Below are 21,518 nucleotides of genomic sequence, written 5' to 3' on the forward strand. Positions count from 1 at the left end.
AACGTGGCGGTGGAGGTGTCGTCGGCACAGGCTTGATTCACGAATGGCGCTGGCGGGTCACCTGGCTTGGAGTTCTTTGGGGGTGACAGTCGATCGACTCGCATAGGTTTCAAGCTCTGCATCGCTTCGCTCATGCCTCCGTGAAGAAAACGCGAGTGACAGTCAAACAACTGGCGATCGGCCATTATGCGGAAAATGGGCTCTTCGGGGCGCCCTTGGTGGCGCATCGCTGCCGGGTTGGTCCTCGTGATCGTCCTCTGGCTCGCCCTCTCCCGGGCACCACCGCCCCAACCAGCACCCGCAGCAAACGTCGTGTTCACTCACCAGCGTCACATGGGATTGGTCCGCAATGGCGTCTGGCAACCCTTTGGGCAAGCATACGACCGAGCCGTTCCCACTCCTCTCCCACGCACCGAAGCGAACCGGGTGCTGGCCCCGGAAATTTTGACGGCGGCCCAACAGCAGTGGCAAAGCTTTGCCCAAAACATGCCTACCTTCACCAGCGTGCGCAGTCTCTTCCACGAGCGCGGGATTGTCATGTCTGGTGGTCACTACCAACTCAATTATGCCTATGCAGCGGCTCGCATGCTTCGACAACGCGGCTGTACCCTGCCCATCGAGTTGTGGCTCAGTAGCGGTCGCAACGAGTCCCTGACCCCGGCACAGAGGCAAATCTTTAGCCGGCTTGGTGTGGATCTCTTTGATACGGACGCCGCCGCCGCTGTTTTTCCCGCCATTCGCGCTCGCATGCACACGACAAAGCGCGGTGACAAGCCGTACGTTCTGAAACAGATTGCGTTGATCAGCTCTCGCTGCCGCGAGTGTCTCCTGCTTGATGTTGACAACATCCCCATGCGCGACCCGACTTATCTCTTCGAGGCACTCGAGTATCGCGACACGGGCCACCTACTTTGGCCCGATCTTTGGCATATGCGTGGAGGCCAAGCCTACATTCGCACCATCTTTGGCCTACCATCCACGCATGAGGTCGACATTCGAACCGTTGAGAGCGGAGTCATGGTCGTGGACAAGGCCCGCGCCTGGCGAACCCTTTTGCTCTCAACCTTTATGCAGATTCAAACCCATTTCTACGACAATCTCATGCGCGCCCTTTCTCACTTGGGAGGGGGTGGAGATAAACAAACCTTCTGGATTGCATGCAAGGCCTTGAATGCTTCTTGTGCCATGATTGATACCCCTGTCGCTTCAGCAGGTCGCATCGTTCCCGATACGACCATCTTTTGTGGACGGGAGATGATACAACATGATCATATTGGTCAGCCCCTCTTTGTCCACTCTAATATGGACAAAGAGCGGTTTCAGAAGGCCGTTGCCGCAACACCAGTCTGGTACGTGCAAATAAGGGACCCCTTCACAACACGCGGCTCGGTCGTTCGTCTGCCACCAAGCGAAAGGCTCCGGCTCTCGGCCCGCACGAGCTTTTCCTTTTTTTCTCCTCGCCCCAAGATCAAGCTGATCTGCTTCACTTCACTTCCTGGTCCCTCGTGCTGACATCACAGGTCCGAGTCATTGCGACGGGCTGAGGTCATACGCCGACCACGGGAGGAAGCCAGCTGGAGTGTGGCTTTTACCCACCAGCCAGACTGTGGTGGCGGTGGCTGGGTGGTGCAGGTCGGTGCTCTTGGCTTTATTTTCTTGCACGTTGGGCAGCCTGTTTTATTTATCGACTCTCTTGAAGAAGTCTCACAGCAACAAGAAAACGCAGGAAAAGTCATCTCAACGCTCATCATCATCAACCTTGTTCTCGCGTTGACCACGGTGTAGATTACCAGCAATTTTGAGTTGATGAGCCTCCGGGAGGCCGCCCAGACTGACTTCGAACAAGAACGCTACGCTTTTATGCGCGAGTACATGGTAGCATCATGACTTCTTTGAGAGCATACGCACAGACGAGACTTTTTCATATTTGTGCGGGTTATGACAAGTCTTGGCAAGACCAGATGCCACACACTCGTGTGCAAGCAACAATTGCATATGACAAGCTCCACTTGCAGGATGAGAGACACACGCCCTCTGTTTGTTCCATCACTTGAAGGCACGCTCAAAAACAATAAATTTCAGTGGTGCTTTTCTATACGCATGAGAAACGGCATGGGATGCACGAGCGCAGGGTTGGGCCGTTGACATGGTTTTGAGACGGCACACGCAATCACAGGCCTGCGGCCGAACCAGCGGATTGCACAAACGAGAAACATCCCTCGACGGGACTCGAGAAATACCCCCTTCTACAGGACGTCTAACGCTGCTTCAGCGAGTGGAGGGGCACAGATGATGACAGTGGGACTAGCATACAATGGTGCAAACGCCGCTTGGGGCATTTGATGTGAGCTGGCGCAAACTCACTCGTTTACGCCTTGGACTCGGACAACGCCAAAAGGGTTTCAACGGCCTCGAGGACCTTCAGGCTGTATCGACGCTGCTGCGGACTCAGATCAACTTCCTCCGCCACGTGCGTAATGTCTAATTACATGGAAGCCACGGCGTGGCGTTCATGCAATGTGAGCAAACGTACTGCTGCACTACAACCACAATTGAAGTTGAAAAAAAATCAGGTCTCCACTCACCTCCCCACGTGGGAACTCGGGTCTCATCGAAACCCAGAGTACGCCAAGCCGAGTGAAACATGTTGAAGTTCTCGACCACTTGAGATGGGGTCAGTCGCTCAGCCGCAGAGGGGTAGGCCTTGAGCGGTGATCGGTACGGCTTGACTTGTGTCACTATCCCAAGACCACACACACATGAGGCAGCGAGCCGCACAGGCGGGAAGCTAGCAAGTGTCTATGGCGCAGTCTAATCCATGTGCCCGGGCGAGGCGAGCAGAGGGAGGAGCAGGCACACTTACGCTTGCGCTCACGAAGGCGGTGGTTAGCCAAAAGACAAAAGAGGTAGCCGTCGCTGAAGACCGTCAAATAGTCTCGCACGGCATTGGCCTCGGTCACATCGGGCGATTGCACACCAAGGATTTGCTGGACACGGGCGCGGCTGGCTAGCACGCGGCTCTCAAAGTTGTTTGACACGGCTCCCAGCCGCTCATCGCTCAAGCGGCGTTCACCAAGATCCGGTCGTCGCACAGTGGCTGCGTGACGGGCAATGCGGCCTTCACCGGATGCGTCAGGCGAGGCGTCTGCCATGCTTGGCGCACGATACACCCGGGGCGTTGAGGTGGTCAGGGCAGGCGGCGGCGGCGGTCCTTCTGCCGATGAGCGTCGGCTGTTCTCACGTGCACGCAAAGGGGGCGATGCATCGCTGGCGCGAGTGTCAGATCCACGACGCCCAGGTGTCGGCATGGGGCTGGCGGCAAGCACAAAGTCCTGCGCCATGGACGCTGGATCGGGGGAGTAGGATGCGAGGCGACCCAGGCGAGCTCGAAGCCGGAACGATGCCGAGCGAATCGAGTTCTTCTGACGCTTGATTGTGTCGCGGGGGAGTGGGGTGTTGCCATACTGATCCTGCTCTTCGAGCATGGCAGCAGTCTCGGCGCCCCATAGCTCGCGTCGTTCTTCCGAGTTCAGCAGCGATCGGCGTGGTGCCCGTGTGGGGGCATCCGATGAGGCCTTGATCTCGTCCAAGCACTGTCGGAATCCATCAACTAGTGCCGACACAGCCGTCATGGCTGTCGAAAAAGCCAGGTCACGTACGTGGCCTGGTTCGGTGGGCTTGGGGGCAGCGAGGCATGGTGTAAAAGCGATAGCCATGAGGTCTGCGCCAGGCCCACAAATGGGAGAGCGCACATCGCAGGGCTGAGTCGGGGCATACCTCGGCACGCAAATCGGCAAAAGCCGTGGACAGGCTGTCGGCAATGGCGGCCAGCTCATGGGACGGGTCATAGGCCTTCCAAACGAAGAGAAACTGAGTGTGCGTAGGGTGCAAGTGTACCGAGAGGGTAGGGCGGGGCGAGGTGGGAGGAGATTGAACAGCCTACCAAAGAGATGTCCGGCTCATCATCGTTTGTCGCTTGCAGAGCGCCATGCTGCAGCTGGGTGTGAGGGGGATATTCATTGGCACGATGGGCGGCGCGCTCATAAATGGGCATGTCGTCGTGGGTGCCAGCGCGTGCCAGCTCATAAGCAGGGGCATTCACTTGCTCGTTGTCGTTGTCGTGACCCTGTGCCATGCCAGAAGCCACCAACATGGCTTGCAGCCGTGTCAACTGGTCAACCAGGTCACGGTTGCGCTCATTGAGGTCGTTGATGCGGCCCTGAAAGGCGATGATACAGTGAGCGGCCCCAAGAACCAAGGTGAGCAACCAGAGCTGTGGCGTTTGTTGAGGGAAACATGGGTGGTCCGGCGCACCTGCATGGCATCGCGCACGCCCTCATCTCCGGCCACTGGCTCTTGCAGTTCGGCCACGCGGTCCCGTTCACTGTCCATCAAGCGCTGTAGCAATTGACGGTTCTCAGCGTCGAGTTCATCAATCACACGAAGCAAGTGCTACGCAGCAGCCATCATCCACGACGCCCACCCAGCAAGCAGGCACATTGCGGTGAGTCAAGGTACGAGCACGGCACATTCGGCAGCCTTCAAAGTGGACCTCGCCACCTGACCGAGGCCGAGAGCGCGCGAAGCATACCAATTTCTGCTCTGTTTCGAGATTGACGACCATTGTTGACACGGGGCCACCCTCATCGTCTGCGGCCTTGAGCTGGGCCGCCATTTCCTGGATCAGATCGTGCTCATCTTGTAGTCCTGCCACTCCATGCGACAGGCCAACATCGGCGTGGTCGACCACGTCATCACCCTCCGCCGGCTCTTGGAGTGCTTGTTCATAGGGCACAGCCACAGACATGCGGGGTTCAGCCACAGGTACGGGCTTGGCGGCACGCGCGGTGCGGGCGGCTTCACTCTCGTCCGCCTTCTTCTTGGTCATCTTGCGCTTGATGCGGCCAAAAAAGTCCTTGGCATCCTGGCGCGCGGTGGAGGAGAAGCAGTACTCCTTGACCTCGTGGGATGCCTTGTGACCATTGCCCTCGCGGCCAGTCCAATAGCACTCTTGGCACACATCACGGTCCATACTGGTCATGTTCTTGTAGCGAAAGCCAATGATCGGGTACATCTTGCACACGCAGCAGGTCGTTTCGTGCTTGGCTGCGTGGGCAAAGCATAGGCTAGGTGAGGGTTGTCAAGTCTTTGGAAGCGCGGAATGGGACTGGCTGTGGTTTCCACAGCAGCCGCCACCCCCTCGTGGTCACAGTAAACGTACAGTTCTCGGTTGCTGCGACGCGATGCATCACGGGAAGCCACAGAAGAGGTCGTGGGTCCTTTTGGGACGCGAGCGAGGACCAACGCGAGTGAGGCCGCGTCGCATGGCCTGTTGTATGCAGTCGCGCGCGACAATTCGTACCGTCATACAGTAGTTGACAAAGGTGTTGAGAGAAATCTGGGTCGCGGCAGCGCCATTGCGCTCCCGTTCCAGCTGCAATAGCACGGCGGAATGCACGTGAGACAAATGTTCAGTAATTTGCGTCTTGCAAACAAACCCAAGGCCATACCTCAAAGACACGATGAGCCTCCTGTTCCGGAAACTCCTTGGTCGGGCAGAAGGCATATGCTTCGCGAATGCCGTTGGGCAGGCCCACCACGTGGCGCAACAATTGAGTCAGTTGTTCCACAGTGATGAAATCGTCTTGGTTGGTGTCATAGATGGTGAAAAGGACTATGGGTGCCAGAGCAGCAGTTTGACCTTTATTCGTGAGTGCAACATGTTGGGGCATCCAAGCATGCACGCTTTATGGCGGGACGGCAAAGGACGCACAGCGGTACTTCTCCTCAATCCAGGAGACGCTCAAGAGCGTGAGAGCCGTCTGAAAAGCTTGCAGCGAGATGTGGCCCGAGCGATTGCGGTCGTAGATCTTGAGCATCATGGAGATCATGACTTCGACGTTGCGTTGGGGGTGGGGCAGGTCTGCGTACATCTCCATCAAGACAACGGCCATTTCCTCGGCATCAATCTGCTGGCCGGAGGAGTACTGTCGCACAGTCAAAAACGCACAAAGACCACCAAACTCAGGTCAGACATCATGTCCACCCAAGGGTTTAGTGGGAAAGACTTGTCGGCGGATCGGCGGCCTGCACGGCTGGTAGCACGGACGGGAGCATTCCATGACATACGTCGCTGTGTACGTCCAGTGCGTAGAAAGCATTGAGCGCCGTGGGCAGCTTGATTTGGCTCACTAAAACCAGACGAGGCAGCCATGAGACGAGGCAGTATCGGGGCTACTGATGGAGACCTCGGCAGTATCGGGGCTACCGACGGAGACCTCAGCAGATTTGTCTGTGCCACGAGAGGCGTTTTGAACTTACTGCGCAGGTACACTTGAACATCGCGCAACTTGATGGCCGTGCGGTACGCAGCCAAGCGAATGTCATCGTGGGCACCTGGTATGCGACCGACCAAGCACGCATTTTCTCGAGTGAGAATGCCACCGAAGAGAGAAGGGGACGGTCGGAGATTTGATAATGCAGGTCAACAGCATAGGAGTGCCACACTGCATCATGTGCATGCAAGAGGGGATGCTACTCTACTCATACTTAGTTCCTGCAGGCAGCTTTGGAGGCGGGGATCTACCCATTGCGTGACGCGCGTCTCATGGCTACGCACGGGCCACAATGTGTTTCAGAGTAAGCGGGGGTGCAGATGAGTGCGAGTCAGTATCTCCGGAACTGAGTTGAATGGCGAGCCCTTGAGAGGGCCAAAGGTGATTGCAGTGCGGGCTGTGAGACCAACTTGATGTAGTATGGCGTGCCGCTATCCGTGAGGGCCTTGGCCCAACCGTGAGGCAGGGGTTCTGGCGGTGGCGCATGAGCGCCAACAAAAGGCCGTGGTGAGTTTTCAAGCAAGCCGCTGCCCTCAAGCCCCTCACATGTCATTGCTTACCACCAATCATAGATTTGCGGGCAGGCACAATCTCGCTGCGCCAAACGGTGGTCATGGCACGACGAGACGCCAGGCGATCGTCATCTGAGCGTTGCGATGAGACAGAGATGGACGAGCCCTGCTGCCCGAACGAGGCCTTGTTCACGGCCTTGGCACGACCCATGATAGCGATGCAAGGACCCTAGAGGGGTTGATGGGGAGTGGTCGTGTTAGCCTTGATAGCCGCCCGCCTGGGAGGGTAGGGAAGCAAGGGAGGTTCGCCGCACCGTGGTTGAGCACAGACGCTCGCAAAACGGCAGCGGGTTTGATGCAGGGTCACACAGTGGAATCTGGTGGTAAAATCCGATTCAAACCACCTTGGTGAACCAGCCCTTTGTCCGTTCCCACCCGTGTCGTTGGGGGGAAGCTGACGACAACCGTGGCACTGCAAAAGAGCGTGTCGTTTTCAAAATTCCTGAGCGTTGGCGGCGGGCAAACATGGGGTGGCTGAACATGCAAAACAATCAACTGCTCGGCGCACGTAGAGGGAGGAAGAGCTGAGAGAGCACGCTCTGTCGCATTCCTGACCAACCACATCGAACCGTGCATTCATGCACGCATCAATTTAACAGAAACAGCTGTTTTGACCAACATACCCTTGTCCCGCTGACATTTCCAGTATTATTGTCAGCCTTTTTCCCGAACGAACACATTCATGTGTGTGTGTGTGTGTGTGGTTTTTTTTCTTCTTTTTAGGCAAACGGCGCTGGCAAGTCATAGCAGCGGCCCCTCGAGTTGGACAAGTGTGTGCGCGCGCATGCGTGTGTGTGTGTGGTACGGAGGTTGGCCGGGGGCAGCAGTGGTCATGTCGTAGAGGGGATAGTGATCTACTTGGACTGTTTTTATTGTGCACTGATTTGATTGACATGGCGGCGACAATGCTCAATGCATTGTTGCAGCAGCCCGAATCGGCCTGGCAGGTCTGTTTCTCGAGTTGACTCCTTGCTTGGCCGCCAGACCGTGGCCTCGGCGCATGCCACACCACAAGTGTTAAGACTAGTGCAGGCTCACGTTTTCGTCTCATCGTCCGGTTCTGTACAGCTGCCCTCTGGTGTACTGTCTGCTTTGGCCGACGATCGGGCAGCCGGCGATGCTTTGGCGGCCTCCGTAACGGCCCGCTACCTCAAGGGTGAGTTCTCGCCAGCGTTCCTCCTTTGCGCTGGCGGACGGATGCTTGCCACAGCCTCTGCCATGGCAAGGCGTGAAACGAGCCTAGCAGCAAAGGGCAAGCTTTTCAACTCCAGGCTGAACGCGGGCCTAGCGCACGCATCAAGGGTGTCTAGACACACTACGGCGACTGCAGCCCCGCTCATGCTCATCAATCTATGCCGCACTTTGCAGCCCAAGGCACTGTGCTTTTGGCTGATCTTCGGCAGCCAAGCACGTTCTATCAGACCGTACTGCGGCGCATGGTGGGTGTTAACCTTCAATGGCTCATGGCCGTTCTCGACCTTCATGTAGCTGATCTCACCGGTATGGGCGTGCCTCTCTTCGACCTCCTTTCGTTGTCCCAGGGTGTCGTGCAAAGCCGACTTGAGGCCCAGCTTCATCAATTTCCAGTCACTAACACCGACCTGACGTACGTTGGCGCACGCTGCTTGGTCCGTTCTCTCCTTTTGTGCGTCGGAAATGACGGCGGTCTGGTTTCTGGTCATGCTAGGCAATGGTTTACCCAGCTTGAGGCGCGCGCAGCCGAGCTAGCATCGCAGGATTCACCCTTGCTCATCATCTTGAGCAACCTGGACGTGCTAGCCTTGCTCATACCATCTGCGCACCTCGGGGCTGGCCTCATCCGCTTCCAAGCACTAGCTCGCCAGCACCCGCAGGTTTGACCGCGCAAACACAAGGGCGTGCACGCTCAGGAAAGTGTCCAGCACTCATCAAGGCTCATCCGCCACACCTGATCGCCACCACAGATCACACTCCTCACAACGGCTTGCGTCGCCGTTGTCGGTACGCGCCCCGCAATCATCCTGTCTGCAAGCTTGCAGACTCCAGCTCCAACCTTCTTACAGCCTTCGGCCCAAAGCCTCACCACGCTCGTTGCTGTCCCCGTGGTGGCTGTATCTAGACGAGGGCCTGGAGCATGAGCATGATGTTGCTCAGCTACTCAAGACGCTGTCTGCATCAGCCGACCGTCGCATCGAGTTTGCACGGCTGACAGGCGGTGAAACGCCTGATGTGAAGGGCTCGGTACGCACGAGACAGGCCACGCCATACCCGCGCTCGCTCAACACTGGCAGTTTTGTACACCTCATGCTATGCTTGTGCCCCATCTGATTGACTCAGGCTCGAGTGTTCAACGAGCCCCACGAGTGGACGGACGCTCTCTACAACGTCACGGATGCTGGTATTAGCTTCCGCCCCTTTGGGCTCGTGGCGGGCCATGTGTAGCACTGCATTCGTTGTTGCGCCACACATGAATACCAAGCCTGAATGACGCGTTTTCATTGCATCGCTGCTTCGTTTTCGCCCACATTGTCTCTGTTGGATTCACATTCGAGCACTCGGTGCTCTAACATTCAGGAAACTTTTGACAACCGACAACCGACACGCCAATTCACAAGACTACCCAACTATTGCACATTCAACTCCCCCCTCCCACAAAAAAAAGATTTATTCGAATCTTGCATTTCATCAAAGGTGGGGGGGAGGGGCACCAGATCGGAATGGTCGTGAGGGGGGTACACATCAGGCCTACTTTACGGCTCGTGGAGTAGGCAGGCCACCCTTTTTACGCGAAAAGCGGTGGACATCTTGTCGAGCATGAGAACGTCGTTGAGGCAATCGGCCATGTTCCACATCACGCGCTGGCTCGGCTTCCGCGCGGCCCGTTTGTGCAGGGCCCGTTTTCGCACGTCGCTGGGGTAGGGGCTGACGACGCTTGGCTGGTACATTAGCATCGCGACCTGCTTCACCTTTTGCCTCCCGTCGCAGCGTACGCTGTCGTTCATACTCGTTGACCCCTTGATTGTTCGGGTCAAGTGGGAAGACAGATTGACGCCTCGGCCGCACCGCAAACTTTTTGTCGTCCATCTAGCAGGCAAGCAGGTTGGCGCCGCGTGCCATGAGCGCATCACTGCGCCATCATTGCAAAAAGAAATCGCCTACACATGCGCTGCTGGGAGTCAGTGCAAGAATCCACGCCGACATCGACTTGGACACGCACCTGCTGTTTGTCTCCACGATGGACACAATAACCAATAATAAGATAGGCCACACCCACGATAATCAGGCTTGTCAGAACAATGTTCTTCTTCATCCAATCACCTGGCGCAGCAGCGGCAGAGTTGAGACCCGGCCTGTGTTTGCACCACGAGGCTATGGCGGGGCGCAAGGACTTACTCGCCGATTGAAGCGTGATACTGCTCCAAAAGTCAACAAAGTCGTCCAAAGAATCCGTGGCGGCCACGCAAACTCCCATTTCATTGCAGTAGCCCCTCGCGCAGCGCGTGCCTGTTTGAGAGTGAGAAGCAGGGCCGCCACCGAAACAGACAACAAATAATAAGAGGAGGCGCGTTGTGCCAGAGAAATGGGGACATGCAAGAAAAATAGTTGCAAGCACGCACCAGCAGTTTTGATCAGATTGAATTGAGAGGTTGCGACCTGCTCGCCCGACTCGCCGTTGACCACGTGGTCGTATTCCTCGCCCACCAACACGAGATACGCCGGCTTGCAACTCGTACCAAAGGGGGCGAACGGGCGGACGGGTTGGCCAAACTCAGCCGTCGCTGACACAGGCTCCACCTAAAACTCAACGGTAGCCACGCGTGAGTTTATCCCCAACTTTGGTTCGGGGTGAGCTTTGGTGAGCACCCCACCTGGCCAATCTGGTAGCACCGCTCGCGCGTCACGTTGTCCTCCCAGGTCAGGTTGCCCCAATAAAAGTTTCTATGCCACCATCAAATTGCCCAACATCGAGTGAGCGGGACCCCGTGCTTCACGTGGAGAGTAACCAACTGGGACGGCTGGTCCGGTGTGTTCGAACCTTGGGCAGAATGGCACCGCGTTGGGACTGGCGTCATGGCGGCAACAGAGTCGGCAAGAGTCTTCAGCACTACAATCGCAGTCTGTCGCTGAGAATCGCTCACAGAATGGCCGACAGCGCGCCTCTGGGTCTGCGCAGGTCAAAAGGGGATGGGGTTTCAAATGCACAAGCGGGGTCAGGAGGGATGAGAACAAGGTTATGAGGAAAGGAGCAGAAGGAATCAGGGGTACGAAGAAAATAAGACAAATGCATAAACAAAGAAAGTCTAGCGCAGCTTGGGCGCGGGTCCCTTTGCATAGCCGAGTGCATTCACACTTGTGCGCTGCCAACTCACCGTCATTGGGTGTGCAAGACCCCAAGTTTAAGCATGGTGTGCCCGGATCCTTTTGATCTCTGTGACACAGCACGCAAGAAGGGTACAATCTAATGAGGTTCGGAGGAAAAAGAAGCAAAGAGCACCCACTCGGCTAGCTACATGGTCAGGGGCAGGACGCACAACTCCGGACACTCAAATACGCCTGGCGTCTGTTTCTCGCATGTCGTTGTGGCAAAGCAACGGCGGTCCAGGTCGAAGGATTGGTAGCAAATCTGCAGTGCGTACACGACATGAAATGTAAGGAGAATGTGTGAGCCAGCCACCAGCCCATTCTTGGACGCAGATGGATGGCTAGCATGGAAAATCAAAAGACCAACAAACGGACAAACAAACAAATCAACAACAACAACAAAAACCACAATCAAGAATACTGACACGAGTGGCTGAGTACTGGCAATCTTGGCAGCAGTCCTGATTATAATCGCTACAGCTCGACCCTGATGTCAGCTTGCAATCTACAGTACAGCAATCGTCACCTGCACGGAGATGTATCAGTATTGTTGAAGCCAACGGCATCGTTCAGGGCTGTCTTCCAACTGAAGCAGATGCATGACACACCAGCAAAACCTGCATCGCACTCCTCGTCATCGCTTGTGCCAGCTTCATCGTCAGGTCCGTTCGGCTCCCACACTCCATTCCCACAGATTGCAGCAGGCGTGGGCTGTGTTTATAGTAGGGAAGCCAGTGGTGAGGAACTGCACATGAGTGATTCCAAAGGGCTTTTGCATATGACCCGTCCTGTCTTTCTGTCTCTCCTTGGCAATTGTAGGCAGTGGTGTTTTGCGGGCAGACGGAACGTGGTCACAAGGCCATACCACAAAGCAGTTGGTGTCTGGAGATTCGAGAACCTCCAGAATGCTTTCTTTAGAACAGTCGGAAAAGTCATTGTTGTTGGGCTGCGAGCCATCCACGGCAAACGTATGCATAACATAGTAGTTGCCACCTAATGATTGGATCAGGTCCGAAGGGGGGGGGACACGAGCAGGCACGGCGTGACGGGTGCACTCATGAGCTCAGCCACTTGCGGGCAAACGGTGACACGAAGGCAGGTGAACAAAGCACGCACTTGGATCGCAGTCTGTTCCATTGGGATCATGTGAGGCCCCAAAGTTATGCCTGCGCACATGAGCAGGTTGTGGGCGTCAATAAGGCAATCTTGACCAGGATTGTGTCAATGGGGAAGCGAGCCGTCATACCCAGTTTCGTGGGTGGTCACGAGAGATACCAAACCGTCGGGTTGGGTGGTACCCGAGTTGAGATCTAACAGGAGGGCGGGAGGCAAGTTGGGCGTTTGAGAGGGTCGAGCGGTAAAATAGAGGAGCGGGAGGGTTTGGTGTGACAGATATGTGAGCACAAAACTTCTCAGCGACAGGCGACGCTGAAGGCATGTGACATACCTGTGGTCAAAGCAGTGTTGAGAGTTCCCGAGCTTGTTTCAACAGCGCAGACCCCTGCCGTAGCTCGAGTCGGCGAGCCGGTATATGCCAGGCCCAGAACCCCGGCTGCAAAGTCCTGCAACGAAAAGCAAAAGAAGAAGACGCAGCGAAGACAACACGCGCAAGTCAAATTTACTTGGCACCGAGTGCACGAACTTGGTGTCAATCAAAGCACGGCCAGTCCATGAACATACTTGGTGCGTGAATAGGTGGGCCAGGCACGAGGCTGAATGATCATTGTCGCTAAAGGCTGACAACAAGGCTTCAACGTTCCATGCCCTGTTGTTCTGTAGATGGGCGCCCGGAGCAAGGGTCACGTCGCAACGGACTGGGCAACGTGGAGCTAGCGCAGAGCAGATCAATAACAGCCCACGGACCTGGTAATACGGATCGCTGGACGTCGTTTCATAAATAGTCAACGATTGGACGGCAACGCCGATGCCCACCAGAGAGCTGCCCCAATTCGTACGCTACGGGGCACGCAAGCCGGGCCGAGTACCCAAAAGCGCGATCTTGAGTGCGCCCCTCAATACAGCCACGGTGACCGGTGGCCAAATAATCAACGGGTCAAGAGTATGAGGGTGCCTCGAAAGCAGCAGATGCGCGTACTCTGAAAATTCCATCCACGACCGAGAGGTGCGAGAGTGCACGCGCTGTGCTGAGAGCTGGGTTTTCGCCCAGGGATAAGTGTAGGCGGGAATCGACGAAGAGGGACATCATACAAGTCGTGTCCGAGGCCGAGGCTACTCCCCGTCGAGCGCGCTGTTCATACCGTTGTTGTTGCTCTCTCGCAACCCAGGGGCTAATGACAAGACTCAAGTGAGTCGTGTACTTTGAGACTGAGAACAGAGACGGGCAAGTGGAACCACAAGAGCGAGGAGGCGCACGTGTGCAATAAATTCGCGGGCTCCAGCGGCGTTCGATGCTCGGCCGCGCTGTGATTGTGGCGCGCAACACCACAAAGGCTTGTTCGGTGTCCCGTGGCGTTGATGGGGGCCAGTGCCTCTGGCCGCAGCGCATCACGATAGTACACGATCATATCCCTAATGATCAAGGGCAAGCCATTAGACGATCTGCCTCGGAGAGGTCTCGGCAGGATGCTGTTGCCCCTCGCAACACACCGTTGAGGCACGTCATTTGAGGAATAATCTGCAAAGTGGTGATGGGCGTGCTCAAAATGAAGGACGCGACCGCTGGCAAAGACCAAATGTCCTTGAAAGATGCCTGGCTCGAGCAGCACACCGCGAGCAACCGAGTGGGGGTGCTCCGTGGCGGTGCCTATGCCCACCAAAAACAGGTACAAATCGACAGGGAGTATTAGCCAGCATCGCCGCACAGTGCAAAATGCGCCGTGCGTCCAGCATAGGCAGGGCTTGGCATTGAGGTTATCGACTCACCGCGTACGACATGGCCTGGAAAGCGGTAAGGTTGTACACCTTGGTCGCCAATCAGATGCACCTGTAGGGATGGGTGGTCAGCCATGAGGGTAGCGCGTCCTGCCTGGAGCTTTGATCATAAAACTTAAAGCTCCTGAACTCGCTGTCTCCGGTTTGGTCCCTTCTCTTCTTTCCGCCCACAAACCTGAAAGTCTGGACTCAAAAGGTCATCGTCGGGTCGAAACGCGAGCGTCAGATTGCTACGTGTGCCGGCGGCACAGAGTGCGAGAGAGGGCAAGGGGCGGCGTGAGAAGGAAAGGCCCATCACGGGGGGCAAACAGCATTATGGGAAGTAGGTGGCTGAAAAGGGCGCTGCAGGACCAAGGCCTTTGGCACATACAGGCCATGCGTCTGCAGCGCCATGTCGCGACGCCAGATCGGGTTGCCGCTCGTCCGCCGCTCGCGAATTGGACTGGCTCGCAAAACCTCGGCATAGCTGAGCGTCGAGCGCAACGGGTGATCATCCGGCAGCAGCCCCTGCCCCTGCCCCTGCCCCTCTAATCCCAAACACACCCCGGCCAAACACCCCAGCAAACCCAGCAAGCCAACAAGGCAGCGGCGACGGCCAGCCGACCCAGCCCACGGCGAGGGGCGGTTCAACTTGACTCCCATGTCTTTTTCTCTCTTGAGCAAATGTCAGACAAGATTGTCATCATAAACTACATATGATGCTGCATTTGGTAAACAAATGTATACTTGCTGTGGTTAATGTATTTGGTAGAAATCTACGAAAAGTGCGATATGTTCGACGATAAGTTCCTTTAAGCCTGAGCCTTTTGAATGTGTGATTTTTCGGCTTTTTAACGGTTAATGCCGCGACGAGCCGAGCGAGCTGCGTGTCGCCGACGGGATGGCTGCTGCTCAGGCAGAGGAGGGGGAGGAGGAGGTATGGCGATACAGCGATGCCTGGATGACGCCAGAGCAGGAGTCGGCTGTTGTGGCGGCTGTTCAGGCGATGGAGGAGGCGGCGAACAGTCCCAATCCGTTTCAAGAATCCATGCTCCCGGATGCGAGTCAAGACGCCTTCAATTTACATCTGCTTGCTGACTCGGCCAGTAGCAGCCGGGCATCGCGCTCTCCTTTCTCGATCAGTACCCCGAGCCGGGCGCAGCACGTTGGCGGTATGCAGCCACTGACCGGTAGCTCATCACCGACACCAAGCCCCCGTCTTGCAGCGTCTAGCGACGACAATCTGACTGGTTTGACCTGCGATAGCCAACGGGTTGCTCGTGACCCACTGCCGACGTCTTCCGCCTCGCATCGTCACTCGCCTACTCCTTCAACCAGGGAAGCATCGCCATTCAAGGCTCTTCCAAATCATTCGCCGCTGCGACCGTCTTGGACACGCGCATCAGGCGAACCTTCGGCAGCAAGCCTGCCTGCTCCAAAGCAAGCCTCACCGCAGCCCAGTTTGGCCACCCTCGACGATGAAATCGCCAGCTCTGATTCCCCGAAAAGGCAACGTTGGAAGCAGCGCTCGCCTGGTCATTGGCCTTCCCAGCCACAGGCCGAACAGTCTGCAGCTCGTTCGGCACCGAGTCTGGAAGAGGGTGCGGCTACGGCGCGTTCACCTTCGAGTTCGACAAGAGTGATGCCTTCCGGCTCACCTGTGCACAGCCCCGCCATCTCCGGAGGACTGCGCCCCACACCTTCGACAACAGAGAGCGCCCCGCTGTTTGGCAAGCGACCCAAGCGCGCGATGGGTGTGGCTCTTTCTCATGACGAGGATGACGATGCGGATGCATCTCAGCTTATTCCTGCTACTTTTCCCGGACCCAGCTTGCCCTCGGCTCAGCCCAATCTGCCTCGACAGTCAATGGTTGTATCCCCCGTCCCTTCGCATGACAGCGTCGAGCTATTGCCTGGCGTTCCAACAACGGCAGGGTCACAGTCACAACCATCGCCTCTTACAGGATCGCTCACGACATTCTCGGTGCCAGCGGCACCCAGTCAGCGCTTTGCGCCCTTGCCCGACAAGCTGGTTCTATCCGCCAATCCAGCACCCTTGCTGCAAGAGGATGCCGAGGCCGAGGCTTCAGCCCTGCAGGCACTGGCTGCCGCACCGTGGGGTCAGCACGAGGCTTCCGCCATGGCCAACCAAGCCTGTTTGCACTATTGGGCAAAGGCACACCTGGCTCGCTTGGAAATGTACCTGCAGGAATTCGGGCACGTCCAGTCCTGACCCATTTTTCCCTCCCAACATGTCTCCAACTACGAGGACGGAGATGTCTAGATGAGTGTTATACATGTGCGAGGCAAACGCAGTGCACCATTTGGGCATGGCACTGGTCGAGCTATGGGCAAACATTGGCTCTGAGAGCCCCCCCCCCCCACGCGAAGCCAGCACTTCACCTAGCATTGGCAGTCTGAGGCCAGTTTGACACTGCATCAACAGCCAAAAAAAAAAAAAAATCAAGGAAAAAAAAAAATCGAGTCTGTAACTCCAAGACAATGCGGGCAGGTGATTAAAAAAACAACAAAGGCCGACGCGCAGTTGAGCAGAAAAAAAGACGGGCGACCATCGGCCCAAAAAAATACAACAACCCTCAAAAGCGCCCTGATGTCGCTCGCATCGCGAGAATGGCAGTTCAGCGTGTGTTGTCCAAAGGGGAACAAAACAGTCTCTTTCTTGGGCGGAGCATCACTAGCTTTGGCCTCGGTTGATAAAATCAACAAAAAGTGGACCAATCAGGTCAGCCGATTTGGGTGGATGGAGCTTGGCATAGGTGATAAACTGCAGGGACACGGCAGAACAAACGGCGGAATGAATGGTGGGAATGAACGGCGGAATACACACAAAGGTGAGTGAGCAGCACAGTGCGTGTTGATTGTGGTGCAGGAGCACCGTCGGGTCAAGTCTTACCTGTCGTTGAATGCGCTTGAGTTGAAGCATGGAAAGCGACTCTCGAAGGACAACGGGGTCCGCACTGTGCGGTACTACGATTTTGTCACCGAGAACCGCCGTAGCGCTCTTTTGAACAACCGCCTGACGCACATGCCCATCAGGGCAAACGTGAGAAGAGGTAAGTGCATTGGGCGGCGCGCTTTACAAAGCAGCGAAAGGTCATCTCGAGCCCTCATTCCTGTACCCTTTGTCGTTTCTGGTTGAGCGCCATATGAGAAGAGGCACGCGTACCTGAACAATGGCGCGGGTGATCGCGTCGAGTTGCTGCAAAAAGTCAGTCTCGGAGAGGGGCTGGGATTGTGTTGAATAGTTTGGGGTGGGTGCCGTACCCTCGAAGAGAGCGGCATAGATGGCATCGACCGGCAAGGGTTTGTCGTCCGTGATGGCAAACAAGGGCTTATCCCAGCGATTCCGATCATCCGGTTGCTCATAGCGCATCATCAAGGCCCGCACGGTCTCGTCCTCACCATACGGTCGCCCCAATTGAGCATGCCGCTCCAGACACAGCTCATCGCGCACCAGCGGCTGAATGACACACGAGGTCGTCTTCATCGAGCGCGCGGCACAATAGAGCTCGTAACGATAGCCCTTGATGTAGTTGAGGCTGTCCACGATGATAACATCGTTGGCGTTGAGCAGGCGGCTCATTTCCGATTTGAGGTTGCCTCGGGCCATCTTCTCGCTGGCCGAGGATTGATAATCCTTGCCTTTATCCACCCGTGCTGTGTCGTCCGATACCATCACCACTCGCTTGCCACGGGCTTCCATGTCAACGCGCAGCTCCTCGGCTCGCCGCGTCTTTCCCGAGCAGGGAAAGCCCGACATCAAGACCAGCGGCATCTCGGTGGTATCCTTTTGCTTCCAATCCAACCCAAAGCAGACACGTCGCCAACTCGACCACACCACCCAACTTGAAATCCTTTATCCTGAACCACTCAAGGATCACTCCACGTCCACGTCCACGTCCACGTGCACCGCCACCGACCCGCCTCCTGTTGAAACCGTCCACCGAGCGCGCACGTCTCTCGTGTGTGTGTGTGTGTGTGTGTGTGTGTGTGTGTGTGTGTTGTGTTGTGGTGAATTGTCAGCAAAAACGAATCTCTTTGTGTGTGGGTGTGTGTGTGTGTGTGTGCTCACTTCAGCTTTGCTTCAGAACTGTGTGTGCGGGGAGGGGGGAGGTGCCTCGAGAGGGGCTGCGGGAGCATCGTGAGCGCGCAATGCCGGTGTTCTGGGATTGGGCTTGAGGTCAAGGCAAGGGGCAAGGGGACAGTGTTTTGGTAGCAATAGTGTACGACATCATCGGCGACGCGCATCGCCATGAGCGCCGAGGAGGAACTGCAGGCCGAGGTCGAGGAGCTGCAGCGGCAGCTCGAGAAGCAGCGAGCCCTCGCGAGACAGCATCAGGATGAGCTTGAGCGGGCCTGTCTGCAGCTAGAGCAGACTGCTGAAAGCCAGCGCCAGCACATTTTGGTGCTTGAAAAGCGCATGCGTGACCTGGACCGACTACAAGAGGAGCAAAATGACAGCGACCAACGTCAAGCAGTACGCCCCCTCCCTCCCGTTTAGCTCGTTGTTCCGCCTGGCCCGCAGCCGCTGGCGAGGCACGGCTCACATGCCTCGGCCTCACTCTGCATAATCGCGGTGGGATGCCGCTCATGGATCATAGGAGCTCAGTGAGGAAGTTGCTGCCCTGCGCAAGCAGCTTCGTCAGGCACAGGTGCGTTTGTACCCGCCTTGCGAATGCCCTGCATACAATTGGGGTGTTTTGACCGACCTCCATCGCCCATCTTCACAGGGTACCATCTCCAAGCAAAACCTGGAAATTCGCAAGCTGCACTTTCAACAGCGGCGCCAAAGTCCTTCTCCCAGAGGTTTGTTTTTTCTTGTCCTTGGCACCCTGGCGTGTGGCCGTCCTTGGGCCTCTCAAGTTGGGCAAACACCGCCATTTTCTGTAGGAAGCTTCACCAAACTCGGCGCTGACACCAGTCCCGAACAGCAAAAACGCGTGACAATCAGCAGTGCCACCTCGGCCGCTGCCGTTCAGGCTCGCCAAAAGGCCAAAGCGGCCTATTTATCTAAACAGCAGGAACTACGTGGTGTGTCTCCGCTCGCTGTTTGCTCCTCCCGGACACATATGACATTTATTTAGAGCCGCAAAGAGCAGTCGCGTTTGGTCACACGTTTTGAAGTGGCTTATGCTCGGCCAGCCCTTGCTTCAACTCACCCTCTTGGGTCTACGCGGCCTGGACCCAACAGACCGCCAGGACAATGTTGCTCGATTTGAGGACATGATGGCGCTGGCTTCGCGCCGCAAAGCAGAGTTATCCCAAGAACAGGAGCGCACAGCCCAGGCCGCAGAGGCCCAGGCCCGAGCTTTCCAAGAGGAAATCAGCCGGCTGAGGTAAATGATGATGCGGCACTCATTGCATTGCCATGTGTAGCCATGGGCCCTTTTTGTACCGTCTACGTGCCCGCTCTTGTACACGTATCCTTCCCCTGTGTTCAACCGTGCCCTTTGCTTTGTGAAAGGGATTTGTTGGACGAAGAACGAGAGCTACGCCGCTCCTTGGAGCATGCGACTGGATTTCAGAACGAAGTTTCCAGTGCTGACATGGGCGGGTCCGGGTCGCTGGCCGATGAGCTTGCCCTGGCTGCCCTGGACCCCACTGCCAATCTGGACAAATCACCAAGTGAACCAGCCGAGTCCAGCGAGCCAGATCAGCTCACAGGCGAGCGCGTCACGCTGGGCGTCCCGCTCTCTCTTGCCTCGGAGGTTGGTTTGGCCTCAATCAACCCCATGTCCTCTGCCCTGGTCCGACGCCCCGCACCCGTTTTAGACGTCTGCCTGGTTGTTGCTGATAATTTGTCCGGGTGCTTGGTTGGACGAGTTTTCTCAGCTGGCGGCGCTCGAGGCCGAGAAAGGGAACGAGCCTTTGGATAATGCGGAGCACAATGGCGTCGCAGAGGGCGAGTGCCAATCATTGGATATTGACACCGAGGAGCAAGAGCTGAGCGAGCTGGCACAGCAAGCCGAAGAGTTGGCTGAGCTGCGGGCTGATCTTGAGGTTTGTGATTTAGCCGAGCATGTCATGACATATAAAATCATTTTCTCCCCCGCCTCCGCAGGTCTTGAATGCAAGCCATCGATGCTGTTCCTGGGTGGAACTTATATTTTCACGACTCGGCACATTCTCAGGAGGCATGTGAAGCCCGAGACATGCTATGGAGTCAAACTGTCAAGCTGAAGGAGGAGCGGCAAGCTACACTCCGGCAGACTGATGCGGCCAACCGGGTGCGTATCATCCATTCGTGGTCGTGTATGATGCAATCCTGCTCATGCACAAGCGACCCTCGGCCTGAACCAAAAAAATGTTTGCTTATTAGTACCCTGTTTCTGCGTAGGAGTTGGCCAAGGCACTCTCCGAGCTGAATGACACCAAGCTGGAGCGCGATTCACTGCAGAGGCGCTTGTTGCGCCGAGGCAAACGCTTGGTTGAATTGCAGCAGCTAGCCATCGCACGCGGCTTCCATGCCGAAGCCGAGGCGGTGATTCGCCATGCCGACGCCGTCTCGCGCCAGTTTGCGCCGGCTGAGGTGAGGGTCCGCTCATGCCATGACACCCGCCCAAACTGGTTTGTTCACGGCCTGACTCCACGTTCTGCTGTGGGTTGTTGGCAGCAAACATCAAGCACGCCATGGTCTCAAGTGCGCGAACGGGCGTCCACGATGTCAACATCTCCAGATGCCCGCGGTGCGTGGTAGTAGAGCACATGCAACACGGCAATGCATGTCTAGCCAACTCACTCCTTCGACTCTCTCCTATCCGTTCCTGCGGCTTGCCTTCATCTTAGAGATGGCCATGCGACAGCGAACTAATACCATGCAGCGCCTTGAGGGCCGTCGTCAGAGCCAGAGCTTACCTCAAGGGTCAGATCCAAGCCCGTTGGCTGCGGCTCGGGCCGCGGCCAGAGCTGCTGCTTCCGGGCAAACGCATGCTGCTGCTTCGCACTCCGCCCCTGCGAGCCCATCAACGATGCAGAGTGGCTTAAACTTGGCAGGCCCTGGTGCACGAGTGCGCGGCGCCACCTTATCCGGGGCGGCTAGCACCCGGGCGCCAGCAGCACGTCGGGCTAGTAGTTCATCTCGAATGTGGATGCCCGTGCAGCCAGCTTTGATCGAGGACGAGGCGCCGGCTGCCGCGGGCATGCGCCCCACGCGGTCTGCGACAGTGTCCTTGTTTGGCAACCGCCGGCTTCGGCGTGCTAGCGATGCTGGGTCCTTGGCACCGCCCAGTAAACCACCTCTGCCTCCGCGCCAGCTTTTGGATGAGGCATAACAAATACACGCGTGGCAGTGTGCTCCACCTGGCTCAACACCTTCCTTCTTTTGCTTAATTATCGCCAGAATTTCACTCAAGCGAATTGAAACGGACATCGAGTGGAC

General features: G+C 56.7%; 7 protein-coding genes across 7 annotated transcripts; 4 read left to right on the forward strand and 3 right to left on the reverse strand.

The window, feature by feature from the left end:
* Nucleotides 1–195: 195 nt before the first annotated feature.
* MONBRDRAFT_22128 (uncharacterized protein) lies at nucleotides 196–1,887 on the forward strand (the record flags this gene model as incomplete). Its single annotated transcript, XM_001742161.1, has 3 exons — nucleotides 196–1,349; nucleotides 1,521–1,632; nucleotides 1,786–1,887. The coding sequence occupies 3 exons, from the start codon at nucleotides 196–198 to the stop codon at nucleotides 1,885–1,887; spliced, it is 1,368 nt and encodes a 455-aa protein (XP_001742213.1).
* Nucleotides 1,888–2,368: 481 nt separating this feature from the next.
* MONBRDRAFT_22129 (uncharacterized protein) lies at nucleotides 2,369–7,058 on the reverse strand (the record flags this gene model as incomplete). Its single annotated transcript, XM_001742610.1, has 17 exons — nucleotides 2,369–2,481; nucleotides 2,586–2,738; nucleotides 2,864–3,593; nucleotides 3,660–3,721; nucleotides 3,753–3,870; nucleotides 3,944–4,219; nucleotides 4,315–4,452; nucleotides 4,592–5,106; nucleotides 5,222–5,279; nucleotides 5,363–5,434; nucleotides 5,511–5,674; nucleotides 5,774–5,987; nucleotides 6,130–6,191; nucleotides 6,322–6,396; nucleotides 6,550–6,611; nucleotides 6,746–6,806; nucleotides 6,896–7,058. 17 exons carry the CDS (start codon nucleotides 7,056–7,058, stop codon nucleotides 2,369–2,371), a joined length of 3,036 nt encoding a protein of 1,011 aa, XP_001742662.1.
* Nucleotides 7,059–7,800: 742 nt separating this feature from the next.
* Nucleotides 7,801–9,328, forward strand: MONBRDRAFT_22130 (uncharacterized protein; the record flags this gene model as incomplete). Its single annotated transcript, XM_001742162.1, has 8 exons — nucleotides 7,801–7,854; nucleotides 7,976–8,063; nucleotides 8,276–8,346; nucleotides 8,449–8,513; nucleotides 8,595–8,760; nucleotides 8,851–8,887; nucleotides 9,006–9,127; nucleotides 9,224–9,328. The coding sequence occupies 8 exons, from the start codon at nucleotides 7,801–7,803 to the stop codon at nucleotides 9,326–9,328; spliced, it is 708 nt and encodes a 235-aa protein (XP_001742214.1).
* A 308-nt stretch (nucleotides 9,329–9,636) lies between these two features.
* On the reverse strand, nucleotides 9,637–14,435 carry MONBRDRAFT_22131 (uncharacterized protein; the record flags this gene model as incomplete). The annotated part of the gene is made up of 21 exons (XM_001742611.1): nucleotides 9,637–9,859; nucleotides 9,891–9,970; nucleotides 10,104–10,204; nucleotides 10,280–10,390; nucleotides 10,504–10,681; nucleotides 10,756–10,825; nucleotides 10,923–11,052; nucleotides 11,257–11,315; nucleotides 11,398–11,510; nucleotides 11,674–11,753; nucleotides 11,857–11,959; nucleotides 12,114–12,241; nucleotides 12,365–12,414; nucleotides 12,495–12,558; nucleotides 12,696–12,810; nucleotides 12,929–13,021; nucleotides 13,112–13,204; nucleotides 13,567–13,777; nucleotides 13,856–14,012; nucleotides 14,132–14,192; nucleotides 14,316–14,435. The coding sequence occupies 21 exons, from the start codon at nucleotides 14,433–14,435 to the stop codon at nucleotides 9,637–9,639; spliced, it is 2,340 nt and encodes a 779-aa protein (XP_001742663.1).
* Nucleotides 14,436–15,020: 585 nt separating this feature from the next.
* On the forward strand, nucleotides 15,021–16,352 carry MONBRDRAFT_5019 (uncharacterized protein; the record flags this gene model as incomplete). Its single annotated transcript, XM_001742163.1, has 1 exon — nucleotides 15,021–16,352. The coding sequence occupies one exon, from the start codon at nucleotides 15,021–15,023 to the stop codon at nucleotides 16,350–16,352; it is 1,332 nt and encodes a 443-aa protein (XP_001742215.1).
* A 462-nt stretch (nucleotides 16,353–16,814) lies between these two features.
* Nucleotides 16,815–17,915, reverse strand: MONBRDRAFT_21036 (uncharacterized protein; the record flags this gene model as incomplete). Its single annotated transcript, XM_001742612.1, has 3 exons — nucleotides 16,815–16,904; nucleotides 17,034–17,156; nucleotides 17,307–17,915. 3 exons carry the CDS (start codon nucleotides 17,913–17,915, stop codon nucleotides 16,815–16,817), a joined length of 822 nt encoding a protein of 273 aa, XP_001742664.1.
* Nucleotides 17,916–18,392: 477 nt separating this feature from the next.
* Nucleotides 18,393–21,511, forward strand: MONBRDRAFT_35520 (uncharacterized protein; the record flags this gene model as incomplete). Its single annotated transcript, XM_001742164.1, has 9 exons — nucleotides 18,393–18,617; nucleotides 18,871–18,946; nucleotides 19,031–19,171; nucleotides 19,332–19,476; nucleotides 19,605–19,848; nucleotides 19,913–20,140; nucleotides 20,272–20,367; nucleotides 20,478–20,669; nucleotides 20,929–21,511. 9 exons carry the CDS (start codon nucleotides 18,393–18,395, stop codon nucleotides 21,409–21,411), a joined length of 1,830 nt encoding a protein of 609 aa, XP_001742216.1. The 3' UTR covers nucleotides 21,412–21,511.
* Nucleotides 21,512–21,518: the final 7 nt, after the last annotated feature.

Source organism: Monosiga brevicollis, genomic scaffold (genome assembly GCF_000002865.3).
Source record: "Monosiga brevicollis MX1 MONBRscaffold_2 genomic scaffold, whole genome shotgun sequence".
Lineage (NCBI taxonomy): Eukaryota > Choanoflagellata > Craspedida > Salpingoecidae > Monosiga > Monosiga brevicollis.